The sequence below is a fragment of the Mandrillus leucophaeus genome, unplaced genomic scaffold (assembly GCF_000951045.1).
Source record: "Mandrillus leucophaeus isolate KB7577 unplaced genomic scaffold, Mleu.le_1.0 Scaffold247, whole genome shotgun sequence".
Classification (NCBI taxonomy): domain Eukaryota; kingdom Metazoa; phylum Chordata; class Mammalia; order Primates; family Cercopithecidae; genus Mandrillus; species Mandrillus leucophaeus.
In genome coordinates this window covers 825,707-852,984 of record NW_012102554.1, presented here as the reverse complement: position 1 = coordinate 852,984, position 27,278 = coordinate 825,707, and the positions used below count along the sequence as shown (strand labels likewise).

The 27,278-nt window shown below is 47.1% G+C and overlaps 1 protein-coding gene across 2 annotated transcripts in view; it reads right to left on the bottom strand.

Annotated features, from left to right (window-relative positions):
* Positions 1–239: 239 nt before the first annotated feature.
* Positions 240–27,278, bottom strand: part of CGNL1 (cingulin-like 1) — a 127,030-nt gene continuing 99,991 nt past the window's right edge. Inside the window, exons 11-19 of one of the 2 annotated variants that reach the window (XM_011983168.1) lie at positions 25,540–25,692; positions 24,429–24,599; positions 20,356–20,517; positions 17,450–17,539; positions 7,149–7,232; positions 6,331–6,455; positions 5,256–5,364; positions 4,723–4,886; positions 240–3,621 (exon numbers count right to left, since the gene is read on the bottom strand). In XM_011983168.1, coding sequence (XP_011838558.1) covers positions 3,486–3,621; positions 4,723–4,886; positions 5,256–5,364; positions 6,331–6,455; positions 7,149–7,232; positions 17,450–17,539; positions 20,356–20,517; positions 24,429–24,599; positions 25,540–25,692 — 1,194 coding nt within the window. In that variant the 3' untranslated portion in view covers positions 240–3,485. Of the gene's footprint in view, positions 3,625–4,722; positions 4,887–5,255; positions 5,365–6,330; positions 6,456–7,148; positions 7,233–17,449; positions 17,540–20,355; positions 20,518–24,428; positions 24,600–25,539; positions 25,693–27,278 lie in introns of both variants that reach the window. The other variant, XM_011983167.1, reaches the window with a different exon arrangement.

The following is a 27,278-nucleotide window of genomic DNA, read 5'->3' as shown; positions in this document are numbered from 1 at the left end:
TTGCCGTTTTCTGGAACGGGCAGTTTGGATTTCTCAGAATATCACAAGAATCCAGGGCGATTAATTCCCTCCACATTCACCACTGACCAGTCCCCACCCTTCTGTTTCAGAAACCGGTCCCAGGGCTGGAAGGCCTCCAAGTTCCACTTCCCTCAGTAGCTCCCAGCCACTCACCTTGGCAGTTTCTTAGAGGACACAGAGCCAAGCTCTGGAGAAAACAAAGAAGTCACAATCACAGGAGAGTCAAAATTCCCATTGGGTGACAGTATTTATTGAAAGGAAATCTTGCTTTATCCAGGAATTCACTTACATGGAGGTAGCTGCAAGGAGAATGTCTCTTTCCCATGACAACCCAAAGCAACCAAACCATACCCCAAAGCAGAAACCCAATGGGATAAGCCACCTGGCGTTGTAGACCACCACTCAGAAGCAGGAAAAACCACAAAAGATACAGGCTGATTGTCTCTTCAGTATTGCATTTGGCCATGTATGTGTTTTTACATAAGATATATTTTTCTTTTTAAGCTAGCTAAAGAAAATATTCTTGATTGGGGTTAGTTCTTAAAGAAAAAAAAAAAAATAGAAAAAAAGTACGTATATATAATAAAATTAAAGAACGGTAGCATGTTATACCTGGAAAGGACCGTGGGCCCTAATCTTCGCTTTGTTCCAGGCAATCCATGGCTCTGAGAGCGAGCACACTGTCAAGGTCACTGGGGTGAGATGAGCTGGGACTTGAAAACCCTTGTCTTAACTTCCAGTCTCTTAACTCTTCCCACTCCACCACACCGCATGCGTTGCCAACTCCCTCAGAGTGTAGGATAGCACAATTGTCAAAATGCGTAACAGCCTATTTTTAGGGTAATGATGCAAGTGTTTTGAAAAGTGACCTCTGTTCTCTTTGCATGGGCCGTTTTGCTTCTTGTAGCCAGCCCCATGGCTACTGGAAAGAACTGACCAGAATGAGGGGCAGCCACTTTCTCACAAACCGAAACAGACACACGCTCCCCAAGTTCTTGGGCGCGCTGACCTTCCCCAGCTCCGTCTCCAGGTATGAGTGGGCTGAGGCTTCTCTAGGCAGGCTTATTGGCTGATGTCTAACAATGGCGGAAGCAGCAGGGAAATTATGAACATATCAAGGGTCAAAGTGAGCTCTAGGGAACCAGGCTTGTCACGTCCTCAGGAGGACAGAGAGACAGAGGGCTTGAGTACAGAGGTGCTCGACCTCCATGTCGATTTGTTTGATTGTCATCTACCACCCCCTTTCCCGACACTGAGCTCCAGGAGGGAAGGAATTTGTACCTGTTTAATTCACTGCTGTATTCTCTGTGCCAAGGACTGTGCCTGACACATCATCGATGCCCAATAAATATTTGCTAAATGAGTGAACGACTAAAGGGAGGAATTGTCCACACCCCACACAAGCAAGCAGAGATGAGAATCACCCCTGGCTCTGGTGAGGATGACAGTGACCCTGTAGACGTGGAAGGGGCTTGGCTCTCTGGCTCCAGACTCCCACTCTTAAACTGGGCTGACCACTCTGAATCCTGTCGGGTGGGCTCTGACCTGGCGCAGGTGGGACCCCATGGCAACTGTCATGGAGTTCTCTGGCCCACAGGCCTCCCGCCTATTGGGATGGTTGGGGACACTGCTGAAGTAGCTGAACACTACCACCTCTGTCCCATATATGTCACCAACTCACAGGGTCCTCTCCCTGGCCACATCCTGTCCCATACTCTGACCTGTGGAAGCCCAGCTGTGATTGGGCCTGGCCTGTGGGTATGCCTGGAGACTGCCACATTGTGAAGTGACACAGGAAGGCCAGAAGGGAGTCCCCGGATATCTAGCATCCTCCCGATGCCATGCTCCCTGAAGTTCCTCTCCAGCCATGTGGCCTTGCCCACAGACCTCAACAACTCCCTGCGACCTGCTGCTGGCAATGTCTCTTTGTCCCAGGAAACTGGAAGGAGTTCTCCAGTTTGCACAGACACACCTCTGCCTGACTTCTGCTTCTTTCCTCCCTTCCTCGACATAAACCTGAGATCCTGCTCAATCCACCTCTTGCCCACACATCCCCCAGCTTTCAAGAACTTCTCTGTCTTCCTTCTCACACTAGGCCCCCCACACACACCTGCCTATCTCCTCTCTCCTCTCCCCTCCCCCATGACCTCACCAGACACCTCCCACCTCACTCTCATACCTAAGTCTATGAACCTTTCCCCCACACCCTCCTATTCCCCCGATCCCAAAAGCTTGCTGTGAGAGGAGCGGGGAAAGGACCAGTAAGACATGACCACATGGCCCCATCCTTCCAAAACGGCCTCATTTGTTGAAGGCCTTACCTACAAGTCTCCCTATCCAATCTGTGTAAAAGAAATTGCAATCAGTGACTGGGAACAGGTCTCAGAACGTTCAGAAATTATAACAGAATTCTAGATAAAATAAGCAAACAAGGCCATAGCTGCCGTCATAGACACAAGCAACCTTCTGGCTTTCCCCTGTGCCAGTGACGTGTTTACCCAGACCGTGTGAACTGCTCTTCTCAGTCTTAGCTATCCGTCACCACTACAGTTCTTTGTTTACAACCTTCGTTTCCAAAGTGGTCTCTATTTGACTTTTTCTCTCTCTCACCTCTGCTCCTCAATACTTAAAATCGAATAGCTTCATATTTTAAAAAAGAATACTCAATGGCTGGGCACGGTGGCTCATGCCTGTAATTCCAGCACTTTGGGAGACTGAGGCAGGTGGATCACTGAGGTCAGCAGTTTGAGACCAGCCTGACCAACAGGGTGAAACCCCTTCTCTACTAACACAAAAAATTAGTCAGGAGCAGTGATGGGCGCCTGTAATCCCAGCTACTTGGGAGGCTGAGGCAGGAAAATCACTTGAACCAGGGAGGCAGAAGTTGCAGTGAGCTGAGGTTGCACCATTGCACTCTAGCCTGGGCAACAAGAGTGAAACTCCATCTCAAAAAAAAAAAAAAAATACTCAATATAGGTGTGTGAACTTTACAAACCAGCCATCCTACCAAGCCTCCATCACATTCCAAATGCAACAGCAGCAGTCTGTGAGAAGGTCTGCTTTAAAATATGTACAAACTATACATCGTTTCCTCCCTGCACGGTGCTTTTAAATAAGTCCTAGCCTTCTGGAGCCTTTGTCTTGGCAGGGGCAGTTAGGACGGGAGGAGGGACAGCAATGCAAATAGTGACTGTGGAACAGGGGCCTCAGCCTACCAAAGTGTATCTCTCACAACACCCCAGGGGGTGGTGGCTCCTGTTCCTCAGGCATCCCAACATTTTAAACTGCAAAAGCTTCCTGTCAAAGACCCACTGAGAGACCCTGGCGAGGAAGGTAACACTGAGGAGCTGGCACGCTGTGCAAAGGGGCGGCGATGGTCTCGGTGGCAGACGGACGCTCCCCTCCCTGCCTCCCGCTTTGGGCGGCTGCAGCTCCTGCAGGGATGACAGGCACTTCCATAGCACTCAGATCTGGCTGGCGGTGGTGCTGTCCTTGGAGAAGGTATAGCTCAGGGGCGCCTCGTAGAGGCTTCCCCCGTCCGTGCTGAGGTCATCGTCGTCATCCATGTCATCCAGCACTTTATTTGGCAGCTTCTTCAGTCTGCTGGAACAACAAGGGGCATGTTTCCTGGCCCTGGGCTGGGGCCCGTCACTAATTTGAAGATAAAGGAAGGGTTTTGGGTTGCTGTCCCTGCATCCCACTGAGTGGCACAGAAAAGGAACACATGAACTTAACAGGTGATGTTGCCTTCAGCCACAGGGAATCCACTGCCCCCACTTCAGTACGGAAAGCCCATCTTGATGGGGTGGGCCAGGCTGGGACAGGATCAGTAATGTTGATTTCCCCAGGCTGTCATTATTGATCTTGTCTTAATTTAAAATTTTGGTATCTTGTTCACCATGGATTGCATGCATTATCTTTTAAATATTGCAATAAAATGTTATCTATCTTAATTATTGAGATTTTTGGTGCCCTCTTAAATGCTGCACCCTAATGCCAACCTTGGGGCCAGTGACCTGATAGGCCCTGTTTTACAGGATTCTCAATGGGCTGGAGCCTTCTGTCCGTTGATGAGAACTACCTGGGCAGCCAGCACAGAGCCCCGTGTCACAGCCAGTCTCCCAGAAAAGCTCAGCTCTATGGTTAGCAAGAACCTAATCTCATGAACCTTACCTCATACCCTAGAGAGAGACCCTGGAGCAGAAAAAGCAACCCACACAGTCCCCAGCCCTCCGCTCCACGCCCCCATCCTTAGGACCACAGCAGACAAGCTTCAGAGAGCTGCTCTCTCCTGGAAACCAGGCTTAGGGAATCTAGTCCTCATGAGGACACGAATCAGAACTTTGCCTTATTTCTCCCTAAGTCAGACAAAAGCCCAGGCTGACCCAGGAACTGCCCCTCCATGATGGCGTGAGCTAGTCTTACCTGCCTTAAGCCTCTGTTTCCCCTTCTGATCAACAGGGATGGTATCTGCCCAGCTGGCATCGGGGCATTGGTATAAGAATGACATGCATGAGACCCTACTGCCCATGTAGGGTGACTGAAGTGGACAGAACCACCTCCACTTCTAGGATAAGATAACCCCAAAAGCAACAATGAGGAGCTGGCTTGAGACAACAGGAGTGCGAATGCTCTGAAGGCAGAGCCTGCTTCAACCGTGGGGAGATTATCGGGCCCTTTTTGGCCTCCACACCTGCCCACCTTAGGTCCTTCTTCATGGAGTTGAGTTGGCCCTGCAGGTGCTCATTCATGTCCATCTGCTCCTCCAGCTCCCTCTGCAGCTTCTTTTTAGAACTTTCCAGTCTGTCGATTTCCTCCTCAGCCTCCTCCACCTGCCGCTTCATGGCTTTCAAACGCAAGCTCAGCTGCACCGGGACAGAGTGTGGGTTGAGTGCCGGCTGATGGCCCAGCCCCAGCACTCAGCTCACCCCAGGTCCAGCCACCATCTCCCCCAGGCAACCAAGACATGGGCAATGGGGCAGCCAGTCTCTTGGGAAACATGGAGAGCAGGCGGTAAGACAAGGTGACTCTTTAAAAGCCAAACTCAGGGTGTGGAATTTGCTATCTCCTAATTACGTAGGCGAGAAGCCCCCATTCTATGATGTGACTAGGTGCGTGGAAAGGGAGGAACCAGCGCACTCACACTCCACTGCTGCTCGGGGAGGCCTCCCTTGTTCCCCCAGCCTGAGACGTGCAATCTCATCTACGAGCGAATGCACACAGAGGCTCCCTACCTGGTCCTTCTGATCGGTCAGTGACAGGTGCTCATCGTCCACCTGCATCACCAGCTCCTTCACTTTCCGCTCCAGCCGCCGGTTGCTGAGCTGAAGGCTGGCCCGATCCCTGGAAGGGAGAAAGCAGAACCAAGAACCCTTTCACTCCCATGCCTGCAGGGGGCCCAGCCCAGGCTGTGGAGGAGGGGAAACTCCAAACAGGGTACCTGGTCAGCTCAAGGCTTAGGGTCAGGGAAACACAACTACACAGGAGAAGCAGCTGCTTGTGAGAGAGGTGAGGAAATGGGGTTCGGAGAAGGGGAGTGACTGGCCCAAGGCTGCAGAATCAGCGAGGGGCTGAGCCGGGGCCAGACCTGCCTGGAGTTCCTGAGCTTTACTTTGTAAGGCAAGAAGTCACAAACTGCAGATGTCTTGGGTCTACTCCAGGCTGTTCTGGCCTGACTCCCCAAAAGTCCAGCTAACATAATAGATAATGTAAAACGTCCAATACCGGCACACCACGCCCCTTTTAGGAAGGTGAGGGGCCGGGAGTCAGAACTACAGCTGGAAGGCTGCTCAAGTTCAACCTGGTGCTGGCCCTCGGGCTGCCATTCAAGAGTTAGCTGCAGAGAATGGAGTTGTTGGAAAGGAGTGTGCTCACTTGATCCCATGTCCCTCCCACCCATGGGGGAAGGACCTGCCCCATCTCTGACGGGACGCTAGTCGGCCTCTGCTTAAATACACCTGGCCTCCAGGGCAGAGTCAGCCTTCTGGCTTGTAATGTGGCTCAAACTCGGTAGTTTCTGAGGCAGTCTGTACTACGGGAAAAGGGACAGCAAGTACAGTGGCACCGCCATGGACTGAGAAGTGGGGGTCCTAAGCTTTTACCCAGCTACACCAGTATCCAGCCAGGCTACCTTACTGAAGTCACTTATTCTGATGCGTCTCTGTTTTCTCATCTATAAAAGTAAGGTTGTAGTTGCTCTGCCTTCCTCACAGGCTACAAGGATCGGGAGAGATCCCAAATGTGAGAGCACATTGCGATGGAACTGTCACTGCCCACTGGGGCCTCTGCACTGCAGTGGGCCCGGCTCACCTCTCCTCACTCTCCAGGCGGTCCTCCAGCTCTGCAATCCTGGCCTCCATCTGCACCACCAGCCCCTCTTTGCTGGACCTGTAGGAACCTTCCAGGTGGATAATCCGGCTCTTTAAGTCCTTGTTCTGGAAGAACATAGGGAGACCGTGAGGGGCTATGTGTCTGCCACGCTCTGTGCAGGGCAGCGAAGAACACGGGGCAGAACCTGGTGTTTGGTCGCTGCCTGCGATGAGGCTGCTTTCTGCACCAGGGCCTGTGGCCTGGAAACCGGGGGAACCCAGAGATGTTTCCAAGGAAAGCCCTTGAACTCAGCTGCAGGTCAGAAGAAGAGGTTCTATCACACTCCCTCATAAGCCTGAATGAAATTTTTGCCATGTCCTAAGACTCCCGGATGTCAAACAGGCTTTGCCTTCCCCTATAAACCTACAGGGGGACAGGAGAAACAGGCTCCTTTGCCAGTCATGTGCAGTGAAGAACACGAACAGAAATCATGTAAAAGAAATAATGACCCGATGAAGCTTTCTTAGCCACTCATGTGTTTGATGACATGGATTCTTTTCCATTCTCTTTACATTAGAATTTAGCCCTCTTCAGGATCTAGAAAATAACACATGCAATTCCTCCTCCCCTAGCTGCCGAACTTCCATGCAGATTTCCTATCACCGGGAGAAACAACTCTGGAAAAGGACTGTTAGCCCCCAGAGGTCTTGGGATGCCAAGTAAAGGAGGGACCTCCAAGGGCTTCTAGTTCAGAGCAGTGCAGTGGGGGAGGCTTAGCCGATGGAGGGGGAGGCAGCTCCCAGGCCAGCTGCCCTCACCTGCCTCTCCAGAGAAATCTTGTCACACTCCAAGTCTTGCCTCGCAGCTCTCTCCTGAAGTAGCTCATTCCTCACCTGCTCCATCTACAGCAGACAGAACAAAAGCCCGGAGGTCAGAAGGACTGTGCCTGGATCTTTTGTACTGAAACGGTGGCAAGGAACTGAATGTCGACTCCCACTTTATGAAGGGGGCTGCCCTACCCAGCCCCTTGTGCCATCTGCTCTGGGGCACAGGATCTGTTTCTTAGTTCTTTCTTGGTTTCTCGATGACTGCAATACTGGTGATACAAATAACAGTAAGAGTCAAAGCTAGCCCTGCTGCTAGGGGTTGAACTGTGTCCCCTCAAAAAGATATGTTGATGCCCTAATACCCAGTACCTCTGATGTGACCTTATTAGGAGATGGGGACTTCAGAGAGGTAATCAAGTTAAAAATTAGGTTATGAAGGTGGGCCCTAATCGAGTATGGCTGGAGTCCTTTAAAAGGAGGAAATTTGGATGCAGAGACAAACATGTACAGAGGGAAGACGGACACAGGGAGGGCGCTATGGGGAGATGGAGGATTGGGGTGATGGGTCTACAAGCCAAGGATTGCCCAAAGATTGCCAGAAACCACCAGGAGCTAGGAGGAGGCAAGGAAGCATTTCCCTACTGGTCTCAGAGGCAGCATGGCCCTGGTAACACTCTGATTTCAGATTTCCGGCCTCCAGGACCATGCAACAATAGATTTCTGTTGTCTAAGGCACCCAGGTTGTGTTACTTTGTTACAGCAGCCCTAGAAAACTGGCACACCTGCTTAGACTCCACAGGTAGGATCCTATGACACCCCCTGAACAACCCTCAGAAGGAGGTAACAGTACCTCTGCTGAGGATACTAAAGCCTCCAAAAGTCAATCAACTTGCAGTGACCCACTGTCTAAATTTGCCTGGACTGAGGATGTTCTCAGGCTGTTTCTATGCTAAACGGAGGCAGTCCCAGGTGAACCAGGATGAGTCAGTCACTCAACTTCCCCAAGAGGTACCTAACCAGGAATAGGGGAGCCAGCATTCAACGGCACTCCTGACTGCTGCATTATAAGCTCAAATTGCAGAAAGGGCTTCCAGAACCATGAGCGTATCTCAGACACTGCTAGATTTCTCCTTTTTTATGCCAGAAACGAAAGTCAGTAAGAATGCTGGGTGACTTCAGGTGACCTGACAAAGGCTGAACACTCCTGAGGGTTTCCTCTATGCTCAGGAAAGGAAACTGGCTGCGTAGCACCAGAGAAGAAATCCCATCACCTGACCATCAACATCGCTTTTCCTGATTCCCAGTGGTTTGTGCAGGAGTAAAATGAATTATCAGAGGCGGAGGCTCCAGACCCTGTTGCCAGAACTGTCCAGCAGAGGGCAGCCTGAAGAAGCCAGAAGAATCAAGCTAAGCCAGTAAAATAAAACCACGTTTTCCTTCTTAAGGATGAAAAACGAATTCCAGGGTCCAACATGGCTAAGAGGTGCACACACAGCCCCCGGACACCAGGGCCTGGAGAGCGTTTGACACAGGCTTACTTGGCCTGGCCTCAAGTTGAATTTCGCCACCTGTACATGCACCCCAGTGAGTAAAAGATAAGCTCGCCCCTTCCTCACTGTCCCCCAAGGAGAGCAAGAACTGGGATCCCAGGAATAGCCAGAGGAGACACCCCACATTGGGCCAGGTTTGCATCTGCTCCCTGGCTCCCCTTGTCCTGACCTAGGTGTGTCACACAGCATGATGTCACTGGCCCAGAGTGGGCGACAGGGAACGGGGCGAAATGATGCTGGTGGGACAGGCAGGGTTGGGACACAAAGGCCTCCAACACCACAGGGGGAAGCTGGGCCTCTGCCCCTAGGTGAGAGGCGGGTACCAGGTGGTCCAAAGAAAATGCTCACATTTTAGAATTCCTAACTGGCAGGCATCTAATTCATGGAGGTTCAGAATGTTCAGCAGAGGAAATTGAGGCCTAGGGCGGCGGTTAGGCAAGTAACCTGAGGATCAGGGCTAGAGCCAGGCCAAGCCCCTGCACTGCCCGTTACTTCATGGCTCTGCCTCTGGACCAACTAAGTGGAAAGGATTCCAATAGACGTAGAGTTCAAATGCAGCTGTAGCAGAAACATCCAGGCACAGACGGGCAGTCCAGCCTCCTTACGGCATCTTGCACGGAGAAGGGAAAAATGCTAGCAATGGCCAGGACCAGCAGGCAGGGCATGGCCACCCAACTCGGGCCCGCTCCTGCTCACGAATCACACACTGCACAGAGGGCACCAGAACAACTGCTGTCACTGTGACCCCAGCACAAAGTGAAAGGGGAATGAATGCGGACTCACGGCCCTGCTCCCAAGGTGGTTTCTGAACCAGCCACCAACACCTCACACGTGGAGGTCATCAGAACAGCTGGGCCACGGGACTGAGGACGGACGTGCCTCCCAGCGGCAGCCGTTCTGTTCATATGCCCAGGGCAGTGCCCCACACTTCACTGAGGACGTGATTAAATTTCCACTGTAATGGGAAGTGATTACAAACAGCAGTGGCCCAGCTTGTCCTGCTAGCTCTCCCAGTCCCTCACCTGTGACCTTGTTGATCTAACTGCTGGGATACAGACTCCTAAGCAAGGAACTTGATTGAATGAGACAGCCTGTAAGGGTCCCCGAGCTGGCCAACGATACAATAAAAGCACAACCTGGTGCCTCCTCTACCGTTCAGGGTAGAGGAACTCTCCGAGGCAGATGTTATCACCCTGAGTTTCCAGGTGGGAGGTCCAGAAACAGCCGCTGAGTCAGAGTTAGGTGGAAGCAGCTTTGGGAGTCCAACCTAGGTTTTCTCAGAAAAACTCATACACTCTTTTCTCCCCTCCCCATTGTGTCTTCGCAAACCTGTAGGACCTAGGACTCTCGATAAAGGAAAAAGACCCACAAGGAGGAGAGTTCGGGCAGGGGCTTTGGAGCCCAGAAGGAGAACGTGCCTATGGTGGAGTGAGGCAGAGTGCAGAGAGCGTGTGGAGGGATTCCAGGATGGCCAAGTAGTCACACAGCCCTGGGCCCAGCCTGGGGGTTCAGGACAAATCTTGCCACGTAAAGCAGCAGCCACTGGCCACAGTCTAGCACCCTCAGTGCCAGTGTCTGAAAAATCTGGATCCCACCAGGAAACAGACTTCCCTGTGCAGAGCAGCACTTAGCATGGCGGCATCCTGGAGGGTCCCCACAGGTTCAAGACCTCCCCCTGGAGGACCCCTGGAGAGACTGAGGATAATGGTGACTCTCCAAAGGAAAAAAAAAAAAAAAAAAGGAATTATTTATCCCCCACCATGGCTATTAAAATGGAAATGTAAAATAAATCAGAGTGAAGAACAGGAAGGAATAAATGTGTAGCCATAAAACTTAACAGTTACTGTGACCTGAGCAGGCAGTCCCTTTTCTCGAGTCTTCGCAAACCTAGGCTTTTGGCAAACATGATAGGCTTCCTTCAGTTCTTCAAAGGACAGCCTGACATGAAATTCTAAAGTAAATCCACTATGTGGAGCCTTATACAAGGAATACTGCGTGGTGTTATGGACAATGCCCCAAGAAGGATCGGTTTCACCATAAACCCAGAAGTATCCTGTGTGTCCCTGCTCTTAGCTGTCCTCAATGCAGTGATCCCAGGACTAGGCCCCTTGACTTGGGAATATTGTAAACCAAATTGTTACCCTGAGCCCACACTGGCACCTGCCCTGGGGTGGTGGTGAGAGGCGGGGGGAACTATGGCTTGGCTGAGCCAGCCTCCTGGACCAGAGGAGAGTAAACTCGAGGCTGGAAAAGTATTTCTTTATATAAGCTTAGTGCTTTATATGCTGTTTACCCTTCAATTACATTAAATAGCATGAACAAAAACTTGCCAGTCAAATTTAAAACAGAATAGGAGCTGAAGGCAAAAGTGGATCGCAGCTGGATTGAAAGAATGCTAAGTATCCTGAGTATTTTGATGGGAAATCACAGTATCAGATTCCAGTGGGTTTTATGTCAGAGACACCCATGTCCTGAGCCAGCTCTCAGGATTCTAAGTAGCTGCCTTTCAGGTTAATGGAAAGCCAGAGCTATCTGTGATGGCCAATAACAATACTGAACCCCATCACCTGTGTTTATCATTGGGCTATAAAGAGGTTGGCAAGCCCACACTCCTGGCTGGCATAAAAAATAATCAAAAAGGCCAGGAGCGGTGGCTCACGCCTGTAATCCCAGCACTTTGGGAGGCCAAAGCGGGTGGATCACGAGGTCAGGAGATCGAGACCATCCTGGCTAACACGGTGAAACCCCGTCTCTACGAAAAATATAAAAAATTATCTGGGCGTGGTGTCGGGCGCCTGTAGTTCCAGCTACTCGGGAGGCTAAGGCAGGAGAATGGGGTGAACCCGGGAGGCGGAGCTTGCAGTGAGCCGAGATCACGTCACTGCACTCCAGCCTGGGCGACAGAGCGAGACTCCGTCTCAAAAAAAAAAAAAAAAAAAAAAAAAAATTTTAAAAAAGGAAAATTATTATTAATCAACTGTACACACTGGGTTTTTCAGCAGCTGATACAATAAGAGGCAGTTCTGAGATTAGGAGCAATTAAAAAAAAAAAAAGAAGAAGAAAACCCCCCTCTGATCTTTCACTCACAACTGCAAAGAAGAGAAGACAGTCCCATTTAGCACGCGTGGCACCCCTGACGCTGACTGAGGAGCAGGTGTGAGCCAGTAAGGAGCAGTTCCAGAAAGTGACTGTAGGAGCCCACAACTCTATCCCTGGGATTTAATCCTGCAGTTGCTGAAGCAACAAGGTAGCCTTGCTCAGTCCCTGGAGAGACCATGAAGCCACCCAAAGCTCGAGTCGGTATTTTTCCTGCCTGCCAGCTGCCTGGGCTTGATGAATCATCTTTCCACTGGGCTGGGTCATCATGGTCTCCATGGCCAACAGAACGCCTTCCCATGTAGGCCCAGCTCTGCTGTGAAGTGTTTGCAGCAGTACCCATCGAGCCAGCACAACAGCCTATTGACCTTTAATTTAAAACACATGAAGCCGGACCTCTCTTTGGCAATTTAAATCCTGCACTCATAAAGAACCAGGAGAGGATCAGCTGAACTTAAATCCTCACCCATTTTAAGAAACATGACTTTTAACTTGGGAATGGAGACCCAAATGCATTTGAAGGAGTAGTCTTTAAGACCATGACATAGTCTCATGCAGGGATGATGGGAACAGGCAGGAGGCTTTGGAGTCAAACTGTGACTCCTCCTACAAACTGTGTGACCCTATGTAGTCACTTCACCTTGCAAAACCTGAAAACAACAAGAAAGTGAGACACCCAGCACAGTGCCTAGCACTTAGGGAATCATTGGTAAGGATGGCAATTGTCATAAATGGAAACATGGTTTTTGGAGGATGGAAAGGAAAAAGGATTACTCTAGATTTAAACAGACCAAACACCAGTGACTTGAACTTCTTTCAACTTATAAGCCAATCAGAAACCTTTCTGTATATGGTGGGACTATACTTGGGTGAGAAAACAGATACTCAATACTTCTATTTCATAAAGAAGGTATCATTTTATCAACTCCAAATCCATCCCTTCTCCTTCATAGCAGTCAGACCTGAAAACAAAGTCCAAACATCCGAGAGGTTTGAAAAATTTTTCTCTCTCAATTAGGATTTCCTGAATCCATCATTCTGAATAAGACTGTCCTGAGCATGTAAAGGAAGCCCTTAGAAAGGCTATGATATGGTTTGGCTGTGTCCTCACCCAAATCTCATCTTGAATTATAGCTCCTATTATCCCCACGTGTTGTGGGAGGGACCCAGTGGGAGGTAACTGAACTATGGGGGTGGGTTTTTTCCCTGTGCTGTTCTTGTAACAGTGAGTAAGTCTCATGAGATCAAATGGTTTTATAAAGGCAGTTCTCCTGCACATACTGTCTTGCCTGCCGCCACGTAAGAGGTGCCTTTGCTCCTCCTTTGCCTTCCACCGTGATTGTGAGGCCTCCCTAGCCATGCTGAATTGTGAGTCCCTTAAACTTCTTTCCTCTATAAATTACCCAGTCTCAGGTATGTCCTTATAGCAGTGTGAGAATGCACTAGTACAGGCCAGGAACGTATAAATAACATGGCCAGCTTTTAGTGAGTGCCAAATGTATGCATAAGAAAGAGAAAGAAAGAACAGAGGCATAGAAAGGATCAAATACACCATCTCATGCAGCCTTTCCTGTCCTCTGCCCTGGTAACAGCACAGTTGAGGCCTCCTCTCCATCACCCCTTCTCCAGTCCTCACCCCCACCCCTGGCATGAGTCTTCTAGAACACAGTGCATGCTTCACTCTTCTGCTCAACAGCCTTCGATGGCTGCCCACTGCCTTCACGATAGAGCCATTCAAACCTTCAGTCTGTATCTTCAAACTTACCTCCTTTCATTTCCTATGGAAACTAGAAATCTGATTGAGTCACACTCATCCATTCATCCATTCATTGCTCCTCAAAATGCTGTATAGATTCCTACCTCCCAGTCTTTGTTCACACCATTCCTTCTATCTAGAATCCCATTCCCAATCCCCTTGGTTTATTCAAATCTTAGCCTTTCTTTAGAGCTGACCCCAGGTCCCCACCCTCTTTCTAGTAATTCTTCCACACTCACTCTTGCTACATTGGTCTTTCCCTCATTAGTTGCTTGAATCTTTTACTTGGCATTTAGTATCCACCGTTTTTTATTGTTAGTTACCAATTTTTTAGGTCTGACCCAGCTCCTCAAACAAACTGTAGCAACTCAAGGTCAGGGACCATTTCTGGTCCTCTTGGAGCTTTACTGCAATGCCATGCACACAGCAGGCATTCATCATATTTTGCAAGCATGGGTAGATAGAGCACTGCCTTGGAAATTGAAACCTAAGCCCAGTTCTGCAGTCAATTGCCAGCATGACTGTGGCCAAACCACCAGGTGACTCTGGGCCTCAAATCCCGCATCCATTACAGAGAAGTGAGGAGAGTTGGACTGAGGTCCTTGCCAGATCTAACAGTCCATGAGAGGGGTTGACCATTCACTAATATTGCTGGAAAATCTTTTTTCTGGCTTATTCACTTAAGTCCCATCACTAAAGCTAGTGGGAGATGTTTGGGGGAAGCAAAGATTCAGCAAAGGAGCCTGTGAGAATTCAGAGTTTAAGGAGAGCTGTTAAGTTTGAACTTTTTAATTTAAAGAGAACAAGATCGCCAAACTAAAATGTCCCATGCCTTCTCTTTTCAGTGCCTAGTAGCAACTTGCTAGGAAGGCAGGGCTGATGCTATTACTTGGGTTCAAGATAACATGCACCCTTTCCTGTTTTTTAGGAGCTGTCCTTGTTAAGAAGATGTCATAAGGTCAGCATTTGATAGGGGAGAGGAAAAAGGGTCTTAAGTTTTGAAGTTTCCCTTTTCTTGCTTTGATTCCAGCAGGACAGCACAGGCACATGGCCCTAGAAGTTAATCTAAGTGGACCAGAAGGGCTCAGAATCAGGGCCCATCTGTCTATACCCAAGGCCTTCATTTCAAGAGGCAGGAAATAAGCCTTGACTCAACCTCAACTTTGAATGAGAATGAGATGCTTTCCAGGGAGGCGGGTATTTGGCCCATCCAATTCTCCGCCCTCCCTCACAAGTCAGGAGGCAGCAAAGGCCAGAAGAGAAGCTCTCAGAACACAATCGGGAGACATCACTTTATCTCAGCGTTTCTGTTTCATTGGCTTACCAATTCCTACATCCACGTGAATGTGATCCTCAATTTCTCCACTTACAACAAACACCAGGCTTTACCCTCCCTATCTCAGATGATGCAGTGAGAAGAAAGAAAACAGAAGAGGGAAAGAGAGCTGATAGGGAAAGAGGCTGTAGACATTTGTGGAACTCATCTTTTTAGGCATATAACTCAGATACAGGGAGAGAATGGGGGAAAGTAAAGGGTGAGTCAGACACTTCTGGATGTATAAAACCTTCTTGCAGTATTGCAGTGTTAGAATTCAGAAAAACCTTCAGAGATCACCTGGATCAATCACTTCCTTTTGATAGATTTTAGAGACTGAGCTCAGAGAGGCTGGGACTCTCCCAGAGGTAAATGAGGCTAGTGCAGGAGCCAGGACTGGGACTCCCAGCCCACTGCTTTCCCCAGCAGACCAAGTGAGTTCCCTTCACTTCCTCCCGGGACTTAGTTCAGGTTCTCGGTTCCCTTAACTTCCCCCCTAAACTGACATCAAGTTCTTGGCTTAGTGGAAATATTTTTAGCCTTGACCACATCATGGACAGCAGTTCTATTCTCCATGATCCAAGTGCTCAGCTGAAAGGAAAAAGAAGTGTCCAGAGCAATTCTGGGACCAGATCTCTGCATGACCAGTTCTCTCAGTGTTGGGCTGTCAGCTGAGCTAAGGGAGGCAGACATGTTCTGGTTCAGTGTCTGTGTTTTGTTTCTGATGTAAACATGGAACTGAAGGTCTGTTTTCACTGCCTCGTTACTGATAGGATGACACACTTTCCCACTATTCTTCTTAGCATAAGCCACAAGAAGCGCTGGCAAAACAAATCCATGGTCACATCCTTTGTCATTGTGAATGTTTAGTGGATTCTGACATGTGGCGGGACGGGGGGGGAACGTGGCTACTTAGCCAGGCTGGCAGGGGCTCATCACAAAACAGCTTTTATTCCAGTGAGAGAACTTAGAAAACACAGTCTTCAGTAAGAACCCTGGGGGGCGGTAGGGGAGATATCAAGGTCGAGCTGTCCATCTGGGCTTTTGGTTTTCAGGAAGGTCCCTCTCTAAACCTGTGCAGCTCTGGCCTGCTGGACTTTCGCAGCTCCAGAGGAATCACAGCCTGGGAACATGCAGACAGAACCCAGACTCCATGAGGAGGGTGGAGGATATGAACCTGGGGTTGCAATTTCCTTCACTCTCAGGAGAAAAGCAGCACGAGTATCCCACTTGTTTATAAAGAAATCTGTCAACAGGGACCTAACGGAATATGGAAAAGCAGCCAGTGATTCGCATTCTACTTTGAGCAGGGCTGCCTGCTCAGAAGGTGCTATCCCCAAGCTCTGCAACTTTCAATTCTTGGTCACCCTGAACTGAGGAAAGGGAACTCCATATGAATAAGCAGAAGAGACCAGAGGAAAGTGCCCTTTGGAACAGGGAAGATTGGAAAGAGAGGATAAAAACATAAAGCAGAAAGTGGAAGTTTCCCAAGTGGTTATGAATAACAATCTATTGGCCGTGGTATGAAAAGTGCTTTTTAGAGCTGAGGCTCTAAGGGTCATTCGTTCAACAAGCAAGTGTGTGGAATTTGGTAGCCAGCACCATGTTAGGTGCAACAGAAAGTAGGCTCTATGATGCAGCCTTTTCCTTGACAAGTTAATCAGCAGTACACATACCTATGAAGCATTCACAATCAGTAATAGTACTTTCCAAGTGAATGCTTTTTGCAGTTTTGGAAGGAGTTTCACTTACATTTGATCCTTATGACAACACGGTGAGGCAATCGGGGAGAGTCACTCTCATGTTATAGATGATGGAACTCATTTCTCAAGCGACATGCAGATAATACACGCAGTATTATCCAAAGGCTTTTGACCTGTGTTTCCATTTTTTAATTAAGTGAAGGTTCAGAGGGGCTTTGAGAGAGACTGGGAGTGGCAGATGAGATCTGGGGAGAGCAGTGAGATCACAAGGAAACAGCAGTACTGTTAACTAGTTTCTGTGTCGCCAGTGCATGCTCCAACCACTTGACAGATAAAATGTGGAAACATTTTGGGAAGAGGATTCAGAACACTCAGCGGCAGTTTCAAAGAGAATTAATATGTATTCACTAGTCTCAGCCCTTCATTTACAAGATACCTGTGGATACATGTAGAAACTTCTAATGACAGAATGTGCTTTTAATGACAGCTTACCCAGTTGTATGCCTAGGCCTTGAAATGGTGCTGGACGAACTGTACATCAACATTGAGAAAGCCCTTCACTTTTTCTGGACTAGCACTGGCACTTTCTTAATTTAAAAAGATGAAAACAAAACTTAAAAACCTTCAAATGATGCTAGGTATAGATTAGGAAATTAGCTGACCAAGAATTAAAATTTAAAATCTAAAACACAAGTAATCTGGTCAAAGTCTCTCCTAGAAGCTTATTAGGGTGATGACTATTCAATCTTCCATCAATTTCTAGACGGCATGAATTCTTCTCTCCTGGCCTTAACTGAATCCTCAGGTTTAACCCCTCATGTTCCATTTTCACACGGGACAATCCACGCATCATTCACCTATAGAACAGTACCTGTTCCCGGCTCCTACTGATCCTCTCAGACAGCAAATCCGAGTTGTTTCTCTCTTCTTCCAGTTCCATCTCCAATTGAGACACCTTGTCCTAAGAAAGAAATCACAAACACAGTCGACTTAACTTGCACTGATCGGGATTAAGAGCAAAGACTGCCCCATAGAGAAAGAACTCTAAGGGCAAATGAGAGCTGACTAGCATTAGGGTTTGGAAAAACAATATATCTATTTCTTACATTGCCCAAGGCAGATATTTCTTAAACTATGTGTTTCATGACTTGTAATGTAAAATATAACTGTGTATGTAGAAAACACATAGAAGAAGAAAAAACATTATCCCAAACCCTAATACAAACACTAAGGACATTTGAGCATGTTTCTGTCAAGTCTTTGTTTCTCCCTGTGAATCAATAACTTTAAACAGATCTACCTAAGCCAGTGTCTGTTAAAAGACAATGTGGAAAAAAACACTTCATGCTCAGGATAATCTTCTGTCTGCATCCTGCTCAGGGTTTCCAAGAGCCTTGCAGGAGTAAATCTACAGCAGACATCTAAGGAACAGCATGCATTTGCACTGTGCACTCCCAAACCTGCATTGGATGAACCAAAAGGCAGTGCTAACCAATTCTGTTAAACTCATCATCACTTAAGAATAATAATTTGTGGCTTCTTTGTTGGCTCCTAATCTAACCTAATTGAGTGTTAAGAGAAAAACATTTCAAAGCAGCTTTGTATATGAAGAAAAGAGGCTTCTAACACCAACCACCCCACTTAGAACTGCGGGTTGTTGGTCTTGAGCATGTGTTTCTCCTGTCACCAGTCACTCTGTCATAAGTCTAAGTAAACTCAGAGCCACAAATGCTAAAAAGCAATTGGCATTCCAAGTTCTAAATGTGAACCTGCAGCATTTGTATATAAATATTGTCTCTGAAATTGCCAAAGTGGATTGATAAGCAATGGACACCTCTATCCCTAAATATTATTCTATTTATCACAGTAAGACACCCAGGATTCATGTGAATGACTAACTGCCTGTGAATGGCCCCCAGGTAGTGATCAAAACCTATGGGGAAGCCAGAAAGCCCTCTCCCGGGAGCCAAGCATCTCAAAGTCCAACTTGGATCGGAGCTGGCCCATGCACCGAAGCCTCCTGTTTATTCAGTGGTTCCTGATGCCTCCAAGACCAGTCTCACTATAGTCAGACAGACATCACAAGAGCTGCATTTACATCCAACAGCCACCTGAGTTTACAGAAAATGCCCATCGTTGGGAGACCTCTTGAGTCTTGAAAATTAATTTTAAGTGCTAGTGAAGGAGCAGGCAAGACGTAGTCACAGCAAGATGGTCCTGCTAGCTGCCTCTTAGGGGACAAAATACCCCTCAAGTGCATCTCATGGTAGCAGGGTCTTAAGAGCCATTCATTTTGTAATTAATGGGAAAATAGCTAAATATTGCAAATGGGCAAATGAAGCTTAGCTATGCCACTCCTTCTAGACCTAAGTCGGCCAAAGGAAATGTTCTCTTTAGTCAGGATATACTATGGATTTTAGCACCTCTTTGTAGGACTCTCTTCTTGCCTAAAATCCATACTGCACAGAACCCAGCAGGAGTGTTAGGGGTCCAGGCCAGGGCCATTACTCCAAAGGTTCTTCCTCCACTGCCTGAAGAGGCTTTAGCTTGTTTTGAGCCAGGTTGTTGTAGGCCCTAGAATAATCAGTTTCTAGTTAAGTGGGTTGACCTTAGCTTGACTTAAAATTACCACCCCTAAAGAGAGCAGAACCAGGACATTAGCAAAACGTACAGCAGTCGTACAAAAGAGCAATACAACTGTAATCAGGTTATTCCAGTCTCTAAAAGAGGCCTATCTAATAAAATCTTCAATGACTGAAACAACACTACCTAGATATAAACGGCTACTAAGTCCCCTGGAGGTTTTAAAAGTTATTTCTGTTTATTTGCAAAGTTGAATCAGGAATTCCATTGATTCTGAATTTAAGCCATCTCTCCATGGCCTTGAGCACTGCCTTTTATCAAAATCTTGACCATTTTAACTTCTCTGAAAAGTCTGAGACTATTTTTTAGTGTCTCTCTCAATTCCACTTTTTCAGTGTCTCTCCCTCTCTCTAAATTCTACTGGGGCTTGTGTGTGTATGTGTGTGTTTCTGGGGGTTAGTTTTGTTCCTAAGAATTATTCTTTTTTAAAAGTTCAGATGGAGTGATTCTAAGGTTCTTCTTGTCAACCTCAGTGAACTGTCCATACTTAGATTCTGTTACTTCATTGACATTTTTCTAATATGTTGTGTTTTCAGCCTGTGACCAGATCACCCCCATGTGGTGACTGCATTCAGCACTTTCTGATATGCTGTCTTGGACTATGTACATACTATGTATACCACAGTAAATTGAGTCACAGTGTGCTGCGAGCTCTGGCAAAGCCAAATAACCCGTAAGAGAAAATGGGCCAGAAACAGGAAGCAAGAATGGAATATGCGGTGTGGCTAATGAAGGATGACGATTCCTAGGAGGCTGCTCTCTGGACGTGCAGCAGTTTGGTTCCTTCTAGTTAGCTGAAAGCACTGCTCCAAAGAACAAACAGAAAAGGAAGGAACTGTCTGTGCCCTTAGGCAAAATCACCTACGTCCCTAGGAATCTGTTCCATTTCCTCTCAAGACAATGAGAACGTCAGACTAAATTGTGTCCATCATTCCTTCTAACTCTAATGTCCTGAGTCTATCAATGACTGGCCCCTTCCATCAATCAAGAAATGACCTCACTACACCTGGCTGTGGGAGAGAATAAAAACCCCAGACTTCCCACAGGCGGAGCTGAGAGCAAAGAGGAGGCTTCTCTCGTGGCCCAGACTCGCTCTCCACAGGTCCCCCAGCTCACGCTGTGCGGCCCACAGACCTCCATCTGCTTGACCAGTCTGCTGCGGTCATCTTTGAGGTGACTCTTGGCTTCCAGCTCATACTCCAGGTCCTTCAGCGTCTGCTCCAGAAGCTGCCTTTTTGTGAGCGCTTCATCCTGAGCTCTCTGGTAGTCCCGTAACTCTTCCTCCATTAGGCGCATCTAGGAGGAGAGACAGCTGGGATGGTTTCCTGGGGTGCCTCAAGAGCATAGAGACCTCCACAGACAGTGCACAGGCTGACTCCACCAAAAGGAAGATCCGCTGGACCCCCATAATATGGGAGATCAGAAGACCCTGAGCAAGTCCTACCTCCCTCTGGGCCTCAGTTTCCTTTTTGTAAAAAGAGGGGGTTTTCCAGCTATAGGCAGCAACCTATTAGGTTACAAATTCCATTTGGTAGATGTTGACCAGTATTTTTTAATTAAATAGAACAGAAAAAATAGCAGAGTATTAGCAAATACTGATTTGCAAATCTTTTGTACTAGACATTCATATATTTGTGCAGATGCGTGTATTCCTGGGTTGCAAGATGTAGGTTTCATTTTTGTTTTTGTTTTGTGAGATGGTGTCTTGCTTTGTTGCACAGGCTAGAGTGCAGTGGTGCAATCTTGGCTAACTGCAGCCTCCATCTCCTGGGTTCAAACAATTCTCCTGCCTCAGCCTCCCAAGTAGCTGGGATTACAGGTGCCTGCCACCACACTGAGCTAATGTTTGTATTTTTGGTAGAGATGGAGTTTCACCATGGTAACCTGGCTGGTCTCGAGCTCCTGACCTCAGGTGATGCCCACCTCGGTCTCCCAAAGTACTGGGATTGCAGGCGTGAGCCACCATGCCTGGCTGAACGCTAAATGCAGGTTTTACTAGGTCGTGTTAAAAATTCTCGAGAGCCCCTTAACTAAATACATGTTTCCCAGGGGGTAATTTATTGTCTACCGGTATCACTGTCACCTCAAAAGAGGTTTCAAGTCAGTAAAAAAGAACACACAACTGAATTAATGACCGCAAAGCAACCTACTGGCACAAAACCTAACAATATACACAGGCACATTAGGGAAAGCCACTGCTTTGTAGAAGAAAATGATTAGCTCTTAATTTACAATGTTGACTTTTTTCCATCCACAAGATGGCACTCAACTAATAGCTTTGAATAAAGTGCAACAGACAAAACAGCGTGATTCACAAGGGCCAGTCTGTGTCTTGAACTCTGGAAGCTCCCTGGGGAGACCAGCCAGCTCAGCACACAGTAGGTCTCCCTTAAACATCTGTGTGGGCTGATATGGTGAAGCCCCAGGCTGTCTGCTTTGTTCTAAGTGTCCTACCCTCTTGGAGTTGGTACCAGTATTGAGTAGAGTTACGGTCTCAGGAATAGAATACACCAGGGGGTCTGTTTCCTTCAGAGTATATGAAAGCGAATGGCAAACTCCACTACAGAATGCCACCCTTCTGCGGTGTCTGTCACAGGAGAGTTGGAAAGCCCCAGTAGTTGAGGACAGCTTCGGAAAACCCGTGAGAAAACTTGAGGAAATGTCTTCTTCTCTGGGAGGCTGACAGCAGCACTGGGCATTTCTGAGAACAGCCTAGCCTTGAAGACGACATCTCCAGATGAAGACCCGCATCTAGTTTTGGTGGTTACCATGACAGAAAGTAAATGAAAGCACAGAATGAAAATCACCCCATGGAAAAAGAGTGATGGGACATTCTCTGGATACAGAGGGTGTGCTATATTCCAGAGCATTTAAAAAAACAAAAACAAAACAACAAAAAAACGCTCTATGACTCAGTTTCCTCATTCGCAAAATTGGGATAATTATAAAACCAGCCTTCTACAGCTATTATGAGAATCAAATGAGATGATACCAAAACAGAACATGGGTATGAGGGTCAGAAAGAATGACAGGCAAATGTGCAGCCTGCGTTTCCTTCCTGTCCCCCTTCCCAATGCCCGGCGTGCCCTCCTCCACCGCTCAGCACAGCTCCACCTTCCACACCCAGCAGGTCCCTCCTAACACCTGGTAAGGGCCCCGTCATACTCAGAGTCCTTGACGGGAGCCGGCAGAAGAGAATAACTAGCATGGTGTCTGTGAACAATGTATCCTGAATCATAAGTAAGCAAACAACTTTTGAACTTCCTAGTGCTTTAAGTAGTTGAAGTCACCCTTTGCTAAAAAGGATTTAGAAAATAAACTCAATAGTGGTAATCACTAAGTCTCGATTCTCTAAAGATCAAGCTTATCGGAAGGTAGAATGGGTGAAAAATGTCTATTTCTCTCAAAGCAAATGCAGCAACTATTACAGCACTTAGAATGGACCCCTGTCGCTTTTGGGTTTTTGTTTTTTTTTTTTAAACCAAGATCTTCAACTCAGCTCAATCAAAACACAAGAAGAGGGGCAGAGAACAGAGTTGAGCTTGAGTTTTTCAAGGATCCAGAGTGACCTTGGCTTGTCAATTCACTTTTGCTTTCAACAACTCCATCACTCTAGCATCTTAGTCAAGGGTGGTGTCTCACTGTAGTTTCCCTGCAGAATGATGAGGTGTCCACGTCTGTTGCTCACATGGAAACAGCATCTCACAGGGCTGCATCAGTGAGAAAAATCCAGGAAGGGCCATCTTTATTTTCCTTGCAAGGAATCCTTTTATTTTGGAATGACTGCTCTTTTATAAACAACACCGGTCTCCATCTGGCCTTAACTATTCTCTCTGGACCTCAGTTTCCTTATCTAACTAGAGGATCTCTACATTTCCTTCCAACCCAAGGATTCTATCATAAAAATCATTATATAAAACGCAATGGGAAGTACTTTTCAGGGGTCATTGTGACACGGTGATCTTTTGAAGTCAAATCAGACCAGGTGCTTGTTGGTGTTCTGGAAGATATCTGAATCCTTCTGCCTCTGTGCTGTAGTAATGAACATGATTTTTTTTTTTTTTTTAAATGCCAAAGAGAACTGTGATGTCAGTGGGCTAATTTCAGTTCTTACTTGGAGTCCTGTATCATATAACCCTGAGCCAAAAGGGATCTGTTATCAAGGTCCTTTTCAAGAGTGTTCTAGAAGTCTGCAATAAATATCTATTGTTCTTTTACACAGTTTCAGCACTGACTCATGGGTGATGTTTCTTTGATCATCAAAGAAATTAAAGTTTGTTTTTCAAAGAAAAAAAAATGTTTTCCTGTGGAATCTTGGTGCTCTTGGCACTGTTCATGAAAAACAATAAGCCTTAAAATTAAAGAAAAGGAAATTAATATTTATGAAGTGTCTGAGATGTACAGACTCGCTGCTACACAGTCTCACATATTATCTCATTTAATTATTAAGTCACTAAAATGTGGTGTATTTTTAAAGAGGTAGAAACATATGCTCAGAAAGCTGGGGTAAGTTGCTCAAGGTGACCCAGCTGGCAAGAGATATAGCTGGAAATCAGCATAGGCTGTGCTTACATTTTGAAGCCTCCAGCTTTCCATTAAAACAATCAAAAACATCCCCTTTCTTTTTCTCAGTTCTTGAGAGGCCAAGCCTGAAGGGAGCTAACATTTGGGCTTCTTTGCTCAATTCTTCTTAAATATAAAACCAATGTTTTAATCATTTCAGTACTCATAAATTCCTGAGGATTTCTTTTATTCACCATTATTGTTGTGAAACTCTTGTCTGCTACCCTCATCCCAATAAAAGTCTGTATTTTCATAAATGAATGGCCAAAAAAACAGTCAGTTACTGTAATCCCTATTCTAGGATTAAATTAAAACATGAAAGCACATAAATAAATCATCTGGATGCAGCTGGGCACATCACGGCTGCTCCATAAATGGCAGCTAAACATGTTAGGCAAAAAATTGTAGATTCATCAAGAAAATGGTCAGGTTAAAGCTGTGTCCATTTAGCCTCACAGTCCATCAGTGGGTCCTTTGTGCTCCAGAATGCCATTTGCTCACAGAACCATCCAGAGGGTGAAGAATGAAGAGTCAAGCACAAAAGCTGTCTCACGAATCTACCGCCAGGTCCCTCACAGAAGAGTTTCAGGGCAAAGGATACTCTGATAAGCGATAAAGGAAGAACTTATCTGGCCAGGCATTACCTCATCCTGCATTTTCATGGCTGTCAGTCGGGACTTTTCTGCCTCCAGGGTTTTCTCCTTCAACTGTCTTTGCATTTCTGCGAGCTCCCTGCGATTTTTCTCCTTGTACTCATCCAGCTGGTTCTGGAGCTCCAGGGTCGATGTACGGGAGGCCTCAACAATGTCTGCCATCTGGAAGAAGTGACACGGGAGGGAGCCCACCCTGGGATGCTCTATATGAGACTAGGGTCCGGGTCCCCTTTCAACACACAGCACATCTCCTCTTCTCCCTTTCTTCTATGGCCCCTTCAAAGACAGCCCAGTGCCTGATCCTCAGCCAGCCAGCTGTGGGCACCTGTAACTTGGCAGCAGCATGGAGGAGTGGGCAGGTACGTCCTTTGGAGCCAGGCACACAGCCTCAGGGTCCTATGCCTGCTGTGCCACTTACCAGTACGTGACCGGGGCACGTCATTAACCTCTCTGGGCCCTGGCCGTGTCCGCACTGGAAACACTGAAATCATATCTACCTTACAGGGTTGTTGTCAGAATTAGTATCCGCAGATACAGATAAAACTTTATCAGCAGATGCAGGTAAAATTCTAGTTAGAAACAAAGTAGTAAAGTGTCTGGTACACAGCACGCGTCAGAAAACAGCAGACACTCATGTCAGCTCCCGGAATACAGAAAGCCTGCCAGCTTGGTGCCTTTCCCCTTCTGGGCATGGTGGGGCAGAGAGGAGGAGAAAGAGCAGCAGCTACTGAGCTTTGAAGCTGCTTTCACACTCCTGGACAAGTAATAGAGATGCAAATGCAGAGAATCTGCACAGAGACATCCATTCTGATCCAGTTAACATTGGTTCCATATGCACTGACACACAGGCTGCTTCTACTAACTGTTAAGAGTGATTCTGGTGCCCAGAATCCAGAGGAGACTGGCATTAACATTTTCTAGACCAGTTTCTCTGTATCTCTTCAACAAATCGAAAGAGCTGCCTCTGGGGATCTGCAAATCCCTGACACTTTAGGGTTTAGACCTACCGCAGGTTTCCCAGGCTTTCACCAGACCCTCAGTGGGGACTGGGTCCAGCAAAGGCATCTGGCCCTACATCCTCTTTCCTCCTCCAGCCCCTCACCTCCTTCTGCAGTTTCTCAATGGTTTTGCCCAGGTGCCACCGCTCATTCTCCATCTCGTTCTTCAACCTTCTTAGCTGCTCCTTCTGCTCACTTTCCTCTTTGAGCTTCTCAGACAACTGCTTCTGCTCCTGGATGGTCCGACTCAGATTTCTCTGCAAATGGCAGGGAAAGGACAGTGCTGTCACCTACCAACCAGGTAGCCACAGGAACGGGTATCACAGGGAACTTCACAGTCACACTGCAAAGCAATCAGATCTGTTAAATCCGTGATGAGGAAGAAGATCAAAATAAAGCCGCCACAGAGACAGAAGGACATTGTTGGTTCTGAAATTCAGGGACCAGAAAGGAAAGTTGACTTACCCAAAAACATCCACAGGAATGAAGGGGCAGACAAACAATGTGCTACAGAAATACATGGCCAAGGCTGCTGATGGTGGGCATTCAGGATAGTGTCTGAAAACCTGAATGTTCATGCTTGAAAATCGAGGTCAAGTTGTATATTACAACAACCTAAACCTACTTGGCAATTTATGTCCTGTGACACGCAACATCACACCTAATATTCCAGTATTTACTGTGCTATGCAGATGGTTCTTACAGTTAGAATAACTAAAAATGAATCACGAAGAGAACACTACCCCACAGAACAAAGGTCCACTTGGGTAAAGGCAGTTGTCATCAACAGAATCCATGAATGGGACTCAGACACAGGCAAAAAGGAATTTGGAAACTCACAGGTTGATGAACTTGATGAACAGAAAGTGTTAAATGGAAGAGACACTAGTCAGATAAAATACTAGTCAGGTGGGTGGTTATTTATTGAATCAGCACCAAATACTAGTGCCTACCATAAAATACAACCATCTGAGTGCAATACTCCCCTCAGTTCCCCTGAGGCTCTCATCTCACAAAGTCACACAGACTTATGTTCTTTACGTAAACAACATGCAATTCCAAAATAAAATCCTAAAATATTATAGGAAGGTTACGGTGGTTTCTTTAAATGGCTAAGCATTAGGGCCATAGGTATCAGGATAAGAAGAAGAGGCACAGCTCGAAACAGAGCAACCTGACTCAAACACAGACTGAATCATCTCGAAAACGTTGTCAGGCACTGAGGGGCTGACTGTGGGCCACTACAGGAACAACTCAGGGCCTACCCGGTCTTGTGTCCCTGCAGTGACTGCACAAGAACAATGGTTTATATTTGTACAGTGCTTAACAGTTTACAAGCTGCTGCCACAGGCAGTAACTCAGGATCTTGAAAACATTCCAAATCACTTCGGACTCTCCTGGTTTGCAGAGCATAGGAACAGATCTGCTCTGCCAGCCACGTGACATGGGGCTAAAACACTACCCGTGGCGGCCTTCCGGTCCCTGGTCTCTGCTGGGCTGGCTGCACTTTGAGAAGCAGCCAAGAGAACCAAGATTAACAAAAGCTGTTAGGGAAAAGATGGTGGCAAAAAGAAAGGTAATCAGAAGTTCAGTGTTGGGGGAATTAGCAGGAGTGGGCTCCAGCACAGCTGCCGCTGGGCACCCAGCAGAAGCAGAGTCAAACCTGGGGTTTCTGTTGATCGATGATTTAGCAGTGTTGGGGTAAAGGGTGAGGAGGAGTTATAGAACCAGTGAAGTATGGTATGGGACAAAACCCTCAAAACACGTGTCCCAAAAAATGTCAATTCATGAAAACAACAAATACAGAGGGCCCCCAATGGCTTCCTATAGAATCTTCAGGATC